The sequence below is a fragment of the Anser cygnoides genome, chromosome 6 (genome assembly GCF_040182565.1).
Source record: "Anser cygnoides isolate HZ-2024a breed goose chromosome 6, Taihu_goose_T2T_genome, whole genome shotgun sequence".
Classification (NCBI taxonomy): domain Eukaryota; kingdom Metazoa; phylum Chordata; class Aves; order Anseriformes; family Anatidae; genus Anser; species Anser cygnoides.
In genome coordinates this window covers 19619671-19633287 of record NC_089878.1, presented here as the reverse complement: position 1 = coordinate 19633287, position 13617 = coordinate 19619671, and the positions used below count along the sequence as shown (strand labels likewise).

Here is a 13617-nt window from a genome sequence, read left to right as displayed (position 1 = left end):
TTTTTAAGCATAAACAAACAACTCCACACCTTTATTGCGAACATGCTGAGAATGAGATTTAGTTTAAGTGAAACTTAATTGAAATCAGATAATCAGATTAAGGAAAAACGTTTTCTCTCTCCAAAACCACACGAAACATACTAATCAGGGTTTGGAAAAAAAAAAAAGTGTAGGAAAACAACACTAATTACACAGTGAAGATGGGCAGAGCAGTGCAGTCCCTTTTAAGCTAAGCACACACTGCCACCAGCAGCAGCCCTGGTGTGCCCGGCCAGCTCCTGCACTACCCACAGAGCCAAGGGCAGTGCCCCCATTTTCACTACAGTTTCTCCTGTTTTGTAACAAAGACTCACAGACTTCTGTGAGAAAACAGCAGCGGGCAAGAAGCATGGCATGGTGTGGTCAGGATGTTTGCCATGGTCTAACCTGCACTTAGCATTCACTGAGACTCCAGCCCTGCATGTCTCCGGTGCCACACACAGCCCCCTGCATTTCCACAGCAGCAGAATTAAAGGATGTAGGCGCTTGAAGGATCAATGGAGGATCAATGGATCCTTGATGGAAATCCATAACTTCCCACTGCAGTACTGAATAGCTAGCTGCGTGTAGAGATTCCCTTTGGATTTTTGCCAATACCCATATTTTCATTAATGCTCCATAGATTATTTGACTTTGATCTTTACAAAACAGTAAAGCCCAGAAGTTTAATTTCCACCGCGTCAGCTGCAGCCTGCTGCTAACAGCACTGTGTTAACTCAACGGGCCTGTAAAGCCACCAGCACTGTCACTCGGGCTCCTCTATAAAGCATCCCCTCTCTGCTTGCAGTTCAAGTTTGGCACGTCACCTCAATCACCTCAACCAGCCCTGGGCCCCAGCTCCAGCCTGATTAAAGCTCCCCTCAGCTTTCTGTGCAGGAACGCCCCCTGCCCTGTGAGGGTGACTAGTGCCGAGGCCAGGGAGCTGCCAGCTCCTCATTTCACGCCTGTTTGTCGGTTTGTGTGGCGAACACACCTCGGGCAAAGCCATCAAGGTGAAACCTGCTCCCTGCAAGCAAGCGGCATTACCGAAGAAACTCTGAGGGCACGAGTCAGCGGTGGCAAGGGCGCCTCTACCCATGTTTAAATACCACCAGCACTCCTTGTCTGAACTCTGGAAAACCAGGTCCCAAAATTCTTTGGAAACGTGCGACTTGAATCCTCCAGCATCTCAGTGCTTCAGCTGTGAAATGGGAAGGAGATGATGTTCCAGCTTTCTCTGCTGCTGTAGAAATCCCTTAGAGGTTTATGAGAACGCAGAGGAGAAATTATTCATCTTTGGAGTACGGTTTCAATACTGTGCCCTCAACAAGCCCAAAGGCTACACTTTTAACATCAAGGAGAAATAAAAAATACTAAGTAGGTGCTGGTAAGCAAGTACCATCCGTTCTGCTTTCAGACCAAGGATGAAGTGGTGGAGTAAAAATAGCATGTAGCCAAATAATTAGGGGCAATATCTCAATGCACACACAGAAGGGAAGCGAACTGATACCCCAGAGAAAATCCTAATTCTTGATTTCCTTTAATTTGAAACCCTAAGTTTGCAGTAGTAATAGTATTTATGAATGCAAATTAATTATTGCACGTTGATTCCTAAAACCGCTGCAAGAAGCACCTATTCCAGCACAGATGAAAAGTTTGAAATATTAAAATATTTATCAGAAATGCTCTAACATGTCTATCAAAACTATTGTCTACAGGACTGAAATGGCTGCATCTTACAAGGACTCACTAGTAATTTTGTGAGTACAAATTAGCCACTTCACATAGATAGCAACGTAGCTCAGAGTTACATCTCTGGGAATCCAAGGCTAATTAAGACCAAAATATATAAAAATAGAAAAAACATGCTTCCAAGTATCTTATACTTAAAGCAATTACCACATTCGCTGAGATCATCCTAATTATATTTATATACAAGAAAGTTTTATTTCATTAAAATAGCTAACTTACAGAGATGTTTCCAATGTGAAAACCTTGCTTCAGAAAATAATTGTGTTGTTGCTAATCCTACAGATTCAGATTGGCTTTGGATCTGACCTCATTAATGCCAGAATAATAATTACAAAAGAAAAAGTCAACTTTCCTCTGCTGTCTTTTGTTCTTCCTTTACACTCGATTGGATTTTATGCACCATCCCACTGCTTAAGGGCTTACAAACACTCCTGAGAAACATTTAAAACCTAGAAATATTTCAGATAGTTAATGCTTACAAAATGCATGAGCACTATGTTTGGTATTATTGGGCTGCGCGATACCTTTCTAACAAACAAGGCTCTTTACCTCTTACGTAGGAGATCACCTTACCTTAGCAATTCAACATCAGTATACAGTTCTAGGAGATTTTGGTGAATTTGCAATAGGAAAATAGTATTTGCTTCAATAAATAAGCTGAAATTCCCCAATGCTATGATTTCTATGAGGTGGGTCCCTCTCCTGCGCTAACAACAGTCATGTCTCAGTCACTAGTCCCTGACTAAGCTGACAAACAGAGTCACATGCAGATGAAGGATGATCACCTGTCTTGCTAATGCAACGGTAAAAAGCACGCAGCCAGGAGGTCAACCCTCTGCTCCACATTGCTGCGTGGAACCTTCTACTCTAGTGATATCCAGCTTACTTGTTAGTACTAAAAGACAGGAACTACACCGCAAATAAAAATGCCCTCTGTTCTTATTGGAGGATCTTCATGAAAGCTTTGAAACCCACTGTCTGAGACAGTGGAACTAACACGGAACAGGAAAGCCTCGTCCCAAATCTTCGTGCTTCCACATAGTGAAGCCTTAGGACTGTTTGCTTCCTTCACATGTGATCTTCATGATTTGGCTGGGTTCACTGAGTAAGACCAAGAGATTGACTTCAAATCTAAGACCTATTTACTTTCAGTTATATCAAAATAAATCCAGAATAGCTAAGTTGGCATTAGCAACTTTACTCCTGATCTACTCTAATGTAACAAAGAGCCCTACCCATTTCTTACAGAAGTTCATCAGAGCCTATCCCCTGACTGGCTAAAAAAAAGTCCCCCTAAAGCACCATATCTGCCGATAAATCCTATAATAATACAGGGCAGATTTAAAAGATCTCTCATGACCTCTGGCAGGTCAATAGAAAAACTTCTGCTGACTTCAGTTAATCAGAATTCCACCTTTACAGCGATGATTTCTCAGGACTAGAACTGTAAGTCATGCATACCATTCCTTTTTATAGTGCTATCAAACTGTGGCCACCTTTCAAATACACCAAGTATGGCTAAAAAAATACAGCCATAAATTCAAAAGCATATAGGAAGTTTGGAAATCTAGCGAAAAAAAAAAGTCATTTTAGATGACAGCTTTAAAAGTCTGTGATAAGCTACCCTTACTTTAATAGCATATTGATCTAGAAGCTCAGGTGGGCTGTGACATTGCTCCTATGAGAGGTATTAAATTTAAAACCAGCCCGACAATACTTTCTTATGATGCCCAGAAAAAGGTTTTGCAATGTTTTAGAAACAGCAAATACTGATGTTCGTCCACTGAGCTGAAAGACAAGTAAGGCATTCATACAAACGCATGAGCAGAACCAGAAGATGTATGTACTTTAATACTGCCCCATGAGCACACATTATAAATATTTGCAGAGTCTAAAACACACTTAGCTGTCACTTTTTGTTATCCTGCTGATTTGATTTTAGGCAGTTTTAGATTTCCTCTGGTTTACAATTTACTGGTTAACATGGCTGCTGATCATGCTCCGCTGGAACAATACCATATGCTATATACATCACTCTAATTGTGTTTTTCAATTATCCCAAAGAAAAATTCATGCATTTGATCACTCCGATGAGCAGCTTTAAGAGCTAAAAGGTAGACGTACATTATCTGCAAAAAGCATGAAGCATTCTTTAGAGATTTACGGCAAGCGTGGGAGTGGTGGGAAGCGCAGAGCTGCTGGCACTGGAGCAGCGCGATGCCCTGGGCAGGACCACCACAGCACCCGACAGACGAGACAATGCTGCTGCCTTTGGTAAGTTACCCAAGATGCGAAGATGATGGCTTCTACTCGAGCACAAATTATTGGTGTCGTTACTTTTGCAAGGGTGAAAAGGTTAGAAAGGAGTTTGCTCTCATAAATCAGTCATGAGCTAGTAACTTCCCTTTAATAATTTAATGCTCTTCTCTGGAGTGGAGAAAGCAATGTTTCCTATTCTCTTGGACCCAGTGCGTGTCAACAGGCACGCTAATGCAGTCACCCCAGCGGCACCACGAGCTGCGCTGTGTGCTTCCAAGCATGTGGCAGGGCTGTGCTGTGAAGGTCTGCCCTCTCCAGGAGGGCCGTGCCAAGCAGGTGACTGGCAGCCACGCTGGGCTGCTAGCCTGCCTCACGCATGCCTTTCGTTAACCTGCAACTCACATCTGGGAGCAGCCTTAGCCCCACCACAGTCCTGAGCACTTCATTACGCAATGTCATGGCAAAACTGCTTCCAAGCACATACACAGGCTCCCCTAAACCTGCTAACAGCCATACCACTACATCATGCACGATTGGGTACATGATTCTTTAGGAAAGAATTTCTAGAGGTCAGCTAGTTACTTGGCAACAAAATTTCTAACACTACAGAAAAACCTGGGCTTATGAAATACAATAAGAAAAGAAGCCTCCTAGAACAAGCCAATTCCCCCTTATTCCCAATGAAAAGAACATGTATTTCTGTGCCTCCAAGCAAAATGTTCTTTCAACAGAATATATCTGGTGGAGGTGGTTTGATTGTATGGTAGTTTTGAACAATCACAGATATAAGTTTGGTCAGAAACTTCCCTGGCTCCCTGCCACGACACCTGCCTACCTCCTCAACAGCTCCCTTAGTGGGCCACTGGCTTGCTCGAGGCTTCCAGGTCTGTGTGGGCTTGGAGATAAAGACATTTTTAGGACTTACAGTTTCAGCTTCCCCATGGGAACGGCTCTGAGGCACTGCTCCACTGCCTGATTAGCATTTCAAAATTTTGGAGCTCATTCCTCACAGGAACACCACCAGATCCCGAGCTGGTGGAACAGCCTGTCAGGCGGTGTGCATCTCCTCCAACAGCGTCTCCACCTGCCTGAGGTGGGCAGGGGCTGTTCTCCTAACAGTCCCCTTCCCACAGCCCCTGACCCTGAACCCTGCCTCTGTGGCTTTGCTTTGCTCTTGTTCTGGTTTGGGGCTCTGTCCATGCTTTACACAGTCAAGGAAACCACTAGAACCTGGGTACCCGCCTCAGAAGTCTGGATGTGTTTTTAATGAACAGGTGTGGGTCTGTTCTAAAAAACATCCTGACTAAATCATTTCTTAAGAACAATAAGCAAAAGGGTATAGACGAAGGAGGTAATTATAGAGAGCATTGAACAATTCTGATGGGCTAAGGAGGGGCAGGAAACCCGCAGCCCTTGACAAGTTGACCACCCTGCTGGTCTGTGAGTCTACTTGGGCCATGCACCAACACAGCGTGAATGCCCTGCTCTAGGCTCTGATAACACACCAGTCTCCATTAATGTTTCTGAGTCTTAAATGCTTATATCATTCATAAAAGGAACTCCCTGGTGCTTTCTTCAACTTTTCTTTGGATATTATTCTAGTCTCTTTCCTGAACACATTCTGGGGAATGGGATGAGCACTGTAAGCACAGGGAGCCTTGCAAAGGGGGCTTATATTCTTAAAAATGTAATTAAGAATACTTTATTTTTTATTTTTTAAGTTTATGCATTGGATTTGGAACTGAGCTTCATTAGCTTCTGCTGAGCTTCAATGTTTACACAAGCTGCTGGCATTATAATTTCAAACACTTCTTCAGTGATTTCTACTTATGGCAAAAGCCCAAAGGAAAGCATGCTGGAGATGGAGCACAACATCAGAAAAGGCAGATTCCTTGCATATAGATGAGCTTTCAGCTCAAAGCAACTTTAAGGGCCTGTGGCTAGGATGTAAAAATTGGAAGCATGACCCTCTAAGGCAGGAGGGCTGATGATGCCTGTGATAAGGATTCACTCTAATATAAGCAAACCTTGCAAGCAAAAAGACATACTCTTCCTTCTTTGTCTGCCATAAAGCCTGACCAAGTATGTGCTACGGACAGCCCATCTTCCGGAGGCTAGTTATATGGGACGATGCCCAACACGGCACTGAACACACTCCAGGCTGTATTTTGGCTGAGGGGACACATTCAATCATGCTGGCCTGTGACAAAGCCCGAGTCAGGGCAGTTCAAGTTGCTAAGGCATCCTTGCTGGTTGCTATTGTGTGGGTATGGTTCTGAGCGTTTGCTTCTGGTTTATTATTTTGCAAAGGACTGGCTTGCTTGTATAACAAAAGCCAATCTACCAGCCATTACAAATAAGCTCCACTTTTTCCTCCAGCTTCCCCTCTTCTGCTCTGAAATGGATGACATTTATCTCTGTTGACCAGTCTTGGACTGTCCCACATGCCTATTCTTGCATGTTTTTGTGCTTCTGCTGAGAGGATTTTGTGCTTCTGCTGATTGAGGAAGAGCTGAGTGTAGCCCAAACAGTAAGCCATTATATTTGTTAAACTTCTCACTTCTGTACAGCTAACAGATTCCTCTTGAGATGTGCAACTGTCTGGTATAAGAGCAAATACTTTAGAAAGTCTAAAATTGCATACGATCAGTGCAGTTTTGCTCATAGGTATTCCCAATAACATGATTACACAGACCACAAAACAGATCTTGTGGATTTCCCTGGAGTGACGTCAAACCCCATGTGAACGCAAGTGAGCTGCCTCCTGCTAAAAGCTGTAATTTTTTTGAAGTACGTATCTTCTCTGGAAAGCAATGGCCTCGTGTGGCTCCCTGTGCACAGTGCCTCACTGTTTCCACATCAAAATGGCTCAGTTCAGCAGCAAGATGATTACTACCTTCCCCCCCCCCCCCCCCAACATGCAATCTCACAGCCAAAGCCACGGCCCCCAGGCCTGGGCTCTTGCACACTGCTCTGGGTCCGGTGGCCACCTAGGCCCTGCCACACTGCGTGTCTCTGCCCTCATACCGCCATCTCAGTGCCGCTCTGGTGGGCTGTGCGGCCTGGGCTGGTGGGCCTGTGCAGTGCTGCGCGTCAGGCACAGGAAGAAACACGGCAACTCAACCATCTGGGTGACACAAAAGAGCACTAAAACAAACTCAAAAATCCAGCCAAAATCCCATCAAACGAAACGCTAAAAACCTACAATCTAGGCTAAGCCATGCTGATTAATCAGCCCTCCTCTGCTGATCTGCAAAACAAAAACATGGAACCTCCAAACCAAAATCTCCTCTGCCCAGCTGCTGAGCTTTATGAAATGTATGAGAATAAAATTATCAGCGAAGCCCCTAATTCTCTGTCAGGTATTGCTGAAGTTGGCTGGCAGCTAGAAGCTAGCCCTGCAGTGAGGGGAGGACAAGTGAGAGGGCAGCCCGCTGGGTGGACAGGCTGCAGATGACGTCCTCAGGAGAGCTGGTCCCTCAATCCCAAAAAAGCCATGCAGGCCACACACAGGAACCAAATCTGCTAGGCTGGGAAGTGCAGCCTTCATAAATCTGCTCTTCAGAAAACCATGCTTAATTAGCACTTTTTTTCATGGAATTTGAAAGCATCTCCACACCCACAATGACACTCAACATGTGTGCTGAATGCCCTGTTGCGTTTCCTCCACATAAAGCTCTCCCATCTCAGAGTGTGCCTTCCCTGGTCGCCACTCATCACACTGAGGAGGACAGGATTTGGCCTCTGCTCAAAGGACACGGGCCCTTCAGTGGCTGGAGGGCTGGCTGAGCAGTACCTGGGCCACCTCTCCCACCTCAGTCACCCGGCGCCTCAACCCCCACAGATGCTTCAGCAAGCAAGCGTGGTCGGATGATGTGGGATTTTAAAATATGAATAAGATCATCGAAGATGCTGGAAGCTACCAACACCGATATGAAACCTTACACAAGATAGAAAGCCCTAATTATAGTTTCTGAAACTATGAAGTCATCTAATACACATATGTTCCTCTAGACTGTCAAGGAGGAAAAAAAGAAGGCATGCGGTACTTATTACCATTCCCATAAGCAGGAAAGAAAACCAGTCTTTGGAAGTTTTTAGAAAAATCTGCATAAAACCAGAGAATCAGCTACATTATAGTTATATTTAAAAAAAAAAAAAAGAAGCAGCACAGAATCGTAAGCACTTCAGATTTAATTACAAAAGCAGTATTATTTGTTCATTCCACATTGCCATGTAGCATTGTGAGCCTTCATACTGTTTGGTTTTATTGATCTTCTGGATCAATGTTATTTATCAAAAATCTGAAAATATTTAGTACTTCTTCTAAACACCAAAACTGGGGACTCTACATCAGGTGAGAAAGGAAGATGGCACATTTATTGCCTCGTGTCAACAAAAAATAAATGCTTTATTCAGAAAATGATTCAAGAACAAAATCAGGCTTCCTCTTTCTCTTCTAGCACTGTACATATACCCCGTGCAACATCAAATGCAGTAACTATTGAGTCTTAACTCATCAGTGAAGGATATGGCTGCAACCCTAAATACTCAGAACAGGGAAAATACAGAGGAAGTAAACGCCATTTTTACATAATCTTCTCTTAAAACAGAGCACTATTTAAAACACAGTCTGGACAGTGCAGAGCCTATTGATAACAGAATACTGCATTTCAAATAATTCTGATGGAAGCATTTTAAAATATTTCAATCACAATTGGCTATATATTAGTTTAAATTTTATCACAGAACTGCAAATAACGTAAAGAGCTCTCTTATTTGTTTGAGACAAGATTTCAAAAAGCTTTAGACAGAGCAGATTTTCTTAAATTAGCTTGAAAATTCAGTTTCCAGGGCAACATATGCAGGTCTTTATACATCAACATTTCTTTGCACCATTTATATAAATGTGGCTGCTAGAATGTCATAAAATACATTTTAAATACAGTAAACTATTTTGATCACTTTGATCCTTTTTTGCCTTTGAAAAGAGAAGACTGTCCTTTCTTTTCAGAAGAATCACATCAATAAAACTGCCGAAGTGTTTTACTTTGGAGAGGCTTAATCCTAGAAATGCCTACAGTGACACCCATGCGTGTCATACATTTATATCAGCACCTGCATATTTATGCAACATTTCTGTACACATCCCTTATTCATCATCCTCTTTCTTAGTATTATTTCAAGTTTGCAAGTTTGGAACATGATTTAGGGTCTATGGCACACTGGGAGTTTGCTGGCTCAGAAAGAAAATGAACCCAAGTGTCTGTTTTCCAGCCACAATGTGAAATTTGCAGATTGCCCACCTTGCACATTGAGACCCTTGGCGAGTCTCTCACACCTACCAATACATAGTGCTATACAGGAAATAAAGGTAATCACACATCTACCTATTTTCCCCTCCATTCTGAAAGCAAAAAACCAAAAACAATCAATGATTGCTGTCATTTCCCCCCAAGAGCACTCGAGAAGTGCTGTGCATCCCCACAGCGATATTATGAACATGGGGACACCAGCAGCAGAGGGAACACATCTTCCTTGATTTCAACAAGGGACAGATCAGACCCTTGCTGCATGGGTTTACAGTGGAGCAGACAGCAAATTCAATCGTTACAACATTGGGAGTGACTTAGGAAAAGAAGACAGAACGAGTGTTACCTGCACATTTTACTCCCTGAGCAATGAGGCCCCACATAAAGTTGGCGCAGTATTCACACCAGTGCGGGCCCCTGAACGTATGCACCTGGAAGACAGTAGCAGAAAGGAAAATTATTGAAAATGACCCAACTGTTTCACAGACATCAACAGCAACGTGTCTAAACAGCCAGAGCTCCTCTTCTTAGAAGGCACTGCATGCACATTTGCTGGAATTTTACCACTGCAGGAGAGGAAGAAAAAAAAAAACACAGAAAGATTTAATTGCCATGGAAAGGCGAGTTGTCCGTTCTGCGTCATCCAGAGCAGCAGGACTGGGACTGGGGTCTGCTCCCGCTCTGTGCTGCTGTGGGACATGGGAGCAATTGTGGTCGCAGCCCCCCTCCCTGCTCCCGGCACCCCTCTGCCTGGACGGGATTCCAGCGCCAAGACAGCGATGGTTCAGGAGTTCACCTCTCTGAGGTACGTATGAGGTGAAGTACGTCTCTCTGCTGGGCACTGTGTGACTGCCTCAGGCAGAGATGGTCGTGCCAGCAAAAGCACCAGTGCTGCACAGAAGTCCTGGAAATGCAGCTGGGGGCTTTCCAGTTCAGAATGACTCTGAAAGGAAATTAATTCTCTCCAGACTAATGCCACATATTGAAAATATAAATGAATCTAGTAAATGGGAACAAGAATCCACTGACCCAGGAAGAAATTCAAAGCTAGGGAAGAAAAAGCCAGTGCTGCTTTCAGTCCTGGCTTGCACATGAGCTACAAATCCTTCAGACACCATTAGCTGCTCGGGATTTTATTCTGATAAAGCGCGTGCTGTAGGAAACCACAGGGTGCTTTGCAGAGAAAATCATCGCTTGCTTAAGCCAGTGTACAAGGCTTCGAGTGTCTGTTTAGAATAGACTGGCAAAAAAATTGGTAACTGGTGATCATAAAGTAATGAAATTTGCAGTGAAATGTAATAAAAATGCTTTAGGCTTAACTCAGCCAGTTCTCCAGTCACTCAGTGGTACCAGCACAGGCAGTACCCTCACAGGCATGCAGCGTCCGGTCACACCAGCGCAGAACAGAAGAGGAAAAGGGCTGCCTGAAACGTGTCTGTGTTTCTGGTTTTAACCACAGTGCTCTGCTAGCAGAACGTGCCGCACCTAGCTGAGGAGGTGAGCGTCCCCTCTGCCAGCTGTACGCAGCAGCTGGATCCCAGGTGACACCTCCAGCAAGCGACAGCCCGGAGCAGCACCTAGCAATGCAGGCAGGGTTCCAGTTTTGGCTACAGGAAGGTCTGCAGCCTCCCCTGAAGCTCTGCAGCATTTGCTGCCCGTGAAGCAGCAGCAGCAGGCAGATTGCTGCATTAGCCTGCAGAGCTGCTCTCAAATGCACCTAGTCGTTCAGGTGGTGCCCGTGCTAAGCCAGGCTTACAGTTGCCTCTCGCCCTACGCTGTGCCATCTCTGGAGGGAGCGGAGGGGTGCAAGGTGCTGCTTTCTCACAGCCTGGCACCGTCCCCGAGCAGTGCCAGCTGCCACCCTCACTGCCTCCCACTCCTCTGAAGGTGCAATGTGCCCCCTTCTCCTCCCAGCTCCAGCTGACTTCTACGAAGCAGATGATAAGACTGTCAGCAGCTGCAACCTCCATTTTCTTGTTTCTTCCTAGCACAAAGAGATTTTTCACACTTTCTTCTCCATTACCCACCTGCACTACCCACATCCTCTTGGCTTTCTTCCTCAGCCCTGTGCCTTTTTTTTTTTTTCCCTCCAGGTCTTTGGCAGCTTTCCCTTCCCAGAATAAGCACATTCTAATATCCTCAAGCAAAATGCTGTGCTTTAATGCCTGCAGGACTAACACAACTTCTGCAGGAAAAAAAGAAAAAAAAAAAAGGCTCCTTTCAGTCACCTTTTTTTTTTTTTTTTGGTCAAAAGAACATTCCTCCAAAAACACTTCTTTAAAATACTTCTCAAAACTTCTGTTGAGGAAAACTGAAACAAAAATGATGATTCAAAAGTTTGAGTAAAACCAACCTTTTTTCAGAATTATTTTCAGTGTTATAAAATAATTTTTATATGTTTTTTATTATTCTGACTGTAAAGGATTCAGACTTTTGTCTTGTTCCTTGGAACGTTCTGACACTTTTAACTACTTTCTTTCCTAAATAAAAAGAATAAAAGAATCTTTCGCCAAAATGACGCTAGCCTGTACTTCTCCACTCACTGCTCTCCATCAAATTCATGGAGCATGCCACATGCAAATGTGTTCCTAACACCTCCCTGGTGCTGGGGCCCTGCTCTGGCTCCCCAGGGCTCCCTGCAGCACCGGCATGCCCCGAGCCCCACCAGCAACTTAAAAGGGCAGGGACAAATCAGACTCCCCTCTTCCCTACCAGTACTGCATGTATAGGTCACTCTTCACGAGACCAAGACTGACTTTGCTTTCAGGGTCATTGTCTCACGATCCCCATTCTCTCATCCCCTACATCCCAGGCTCCATCTACACACAGAAATGCCTTGCCACATCGATTTCTTAAGAAATTAACTTCTCGTGTGGAACATTTGTCCTGAGATGGCTTAGCTTTACACTGCTCCATCCAAATTACTTTCTTATCCACTACTCTGATTGCAACATTTAAACAAATTAAAAGCTACAGGTAGTTTTTGCTATTTTTTGTAATGCTTTATCTTGCCTTGACTTTTATCTGACGCGCTCTGGGGATGTTCTCTGGCAATATTAATTAGGACGCCCAAAGGCCTATGATGTCCTTCCATCCCTAGTATCTGCAACCCCGCGGGATCAGCTCTGAAGCTGCTTCTGGGGTTTGTAAGCAGTGCTGTCTTTTCACAGAGCGTGGTGGTGCCAGAGCGTTAATCTCCCCACTGCCACAGAGCAGAACTGGACAGCTCTGAATCTACAGCACCTCTGGAAATGAAATCAGAGTAAGTGAGCCATGCCAGAAAACTGCAGAAAAGTGGCCTTCAGAGGTCAGAACAGCCCTCTAATCCCATTTCATCCTGCAGAGCAAGGCCTGGCAGCATGCTAAAAAGGAACACGTTTGCATCCCTTCGCTAGTTAGAGGGCCAGCACCTGCAAACAATATTGCATTTATTACATGACCCTTTCATACAGCACTCCGATTTTTATATTCAATTCCCCATTCTAAAAACCTGCCAAGTGGCTTGCTTATTTTCAAAACTAAAAGATGCTTTCCCAGAAAAATTTCTGAAAACACACCCAGCAGAATTTCAGAGATCCTGACTTAAATTACAAGGGGTGTCTTTCTCCTTATAAAAAGAGCATCTGCCACATGCAGATTTTACTGTCTTATAAAATGTGAGAGCACAGAATTGCCAACTGGGGCTTTATATCTCCCACCCCTTCCATTCTCACTCCCGCCCCAAAACCATTTTTCTCTCTCTCTTTCCATAAGGCTTCAAGCATACGTGATTTTTTTTTTAAGAACGTGGAAAATGGGAGAGCAGGAGAGCAAGATAAACTTAATCTTAATTTGTAAAATTCCAGGGGAAATATGAAATTTAAAAGAAAAATCTAATTCTAGATAATTTTAAAGGAAAATACCTACTTCAAAATCTAGATAAAATACAACTACTAAGCTATCCTGCAAGCCTGCAAGTCTGAAATAAAAGGACAGCCTCACATTGGATTTACACCTTGGCATTTCTATTTTGAAATCTCCCACAAAATCAGCAAGGTATAAAAATAAAGACTGTGATCTTATGTAGAAGTGGTTTTTTTTAGGTTTAAAAGACATTTTCTTATGCACCAGGAAAATGTGTTACCTCTTGTGATTAGTAACTATGCATTACAGAACTGCATTTAATTTTGTTCTGAATTTAATAAAATATTGCTTACAAAAAGAGACAAACTTTTAAGAGAACCAAATTCAAATGACGACTGGCAATAGATTATACCACAAGCTGTGAACTCCTCAA

General features: G+C 43.7%; 1 protein-coding gene across 3 annotated transcripts in view; it reads right to left on the bottom strand.

Annotated features, from left to right (window-relative positions):
• CHN1 (chimerin 1) overlaps nt 1-13617 on the bottom strand; it is a 96115-nt gene that overhangs the window by 7599 nt on the left and 74899 nt on the right. For all 3 annotated transcript variants that reach the window (XM_048061498.2, XM_066999784.1, XM_013171567.3), the window contains one exon: nt 9688-9772. In XM_048061498.2, the coding sequence (XP_047917455.1) occupies nt 9688-9772 (85 nt within the window). The remainder of the gene's footprint in view (nt 1-9687; nt 9773-13617) is intronic.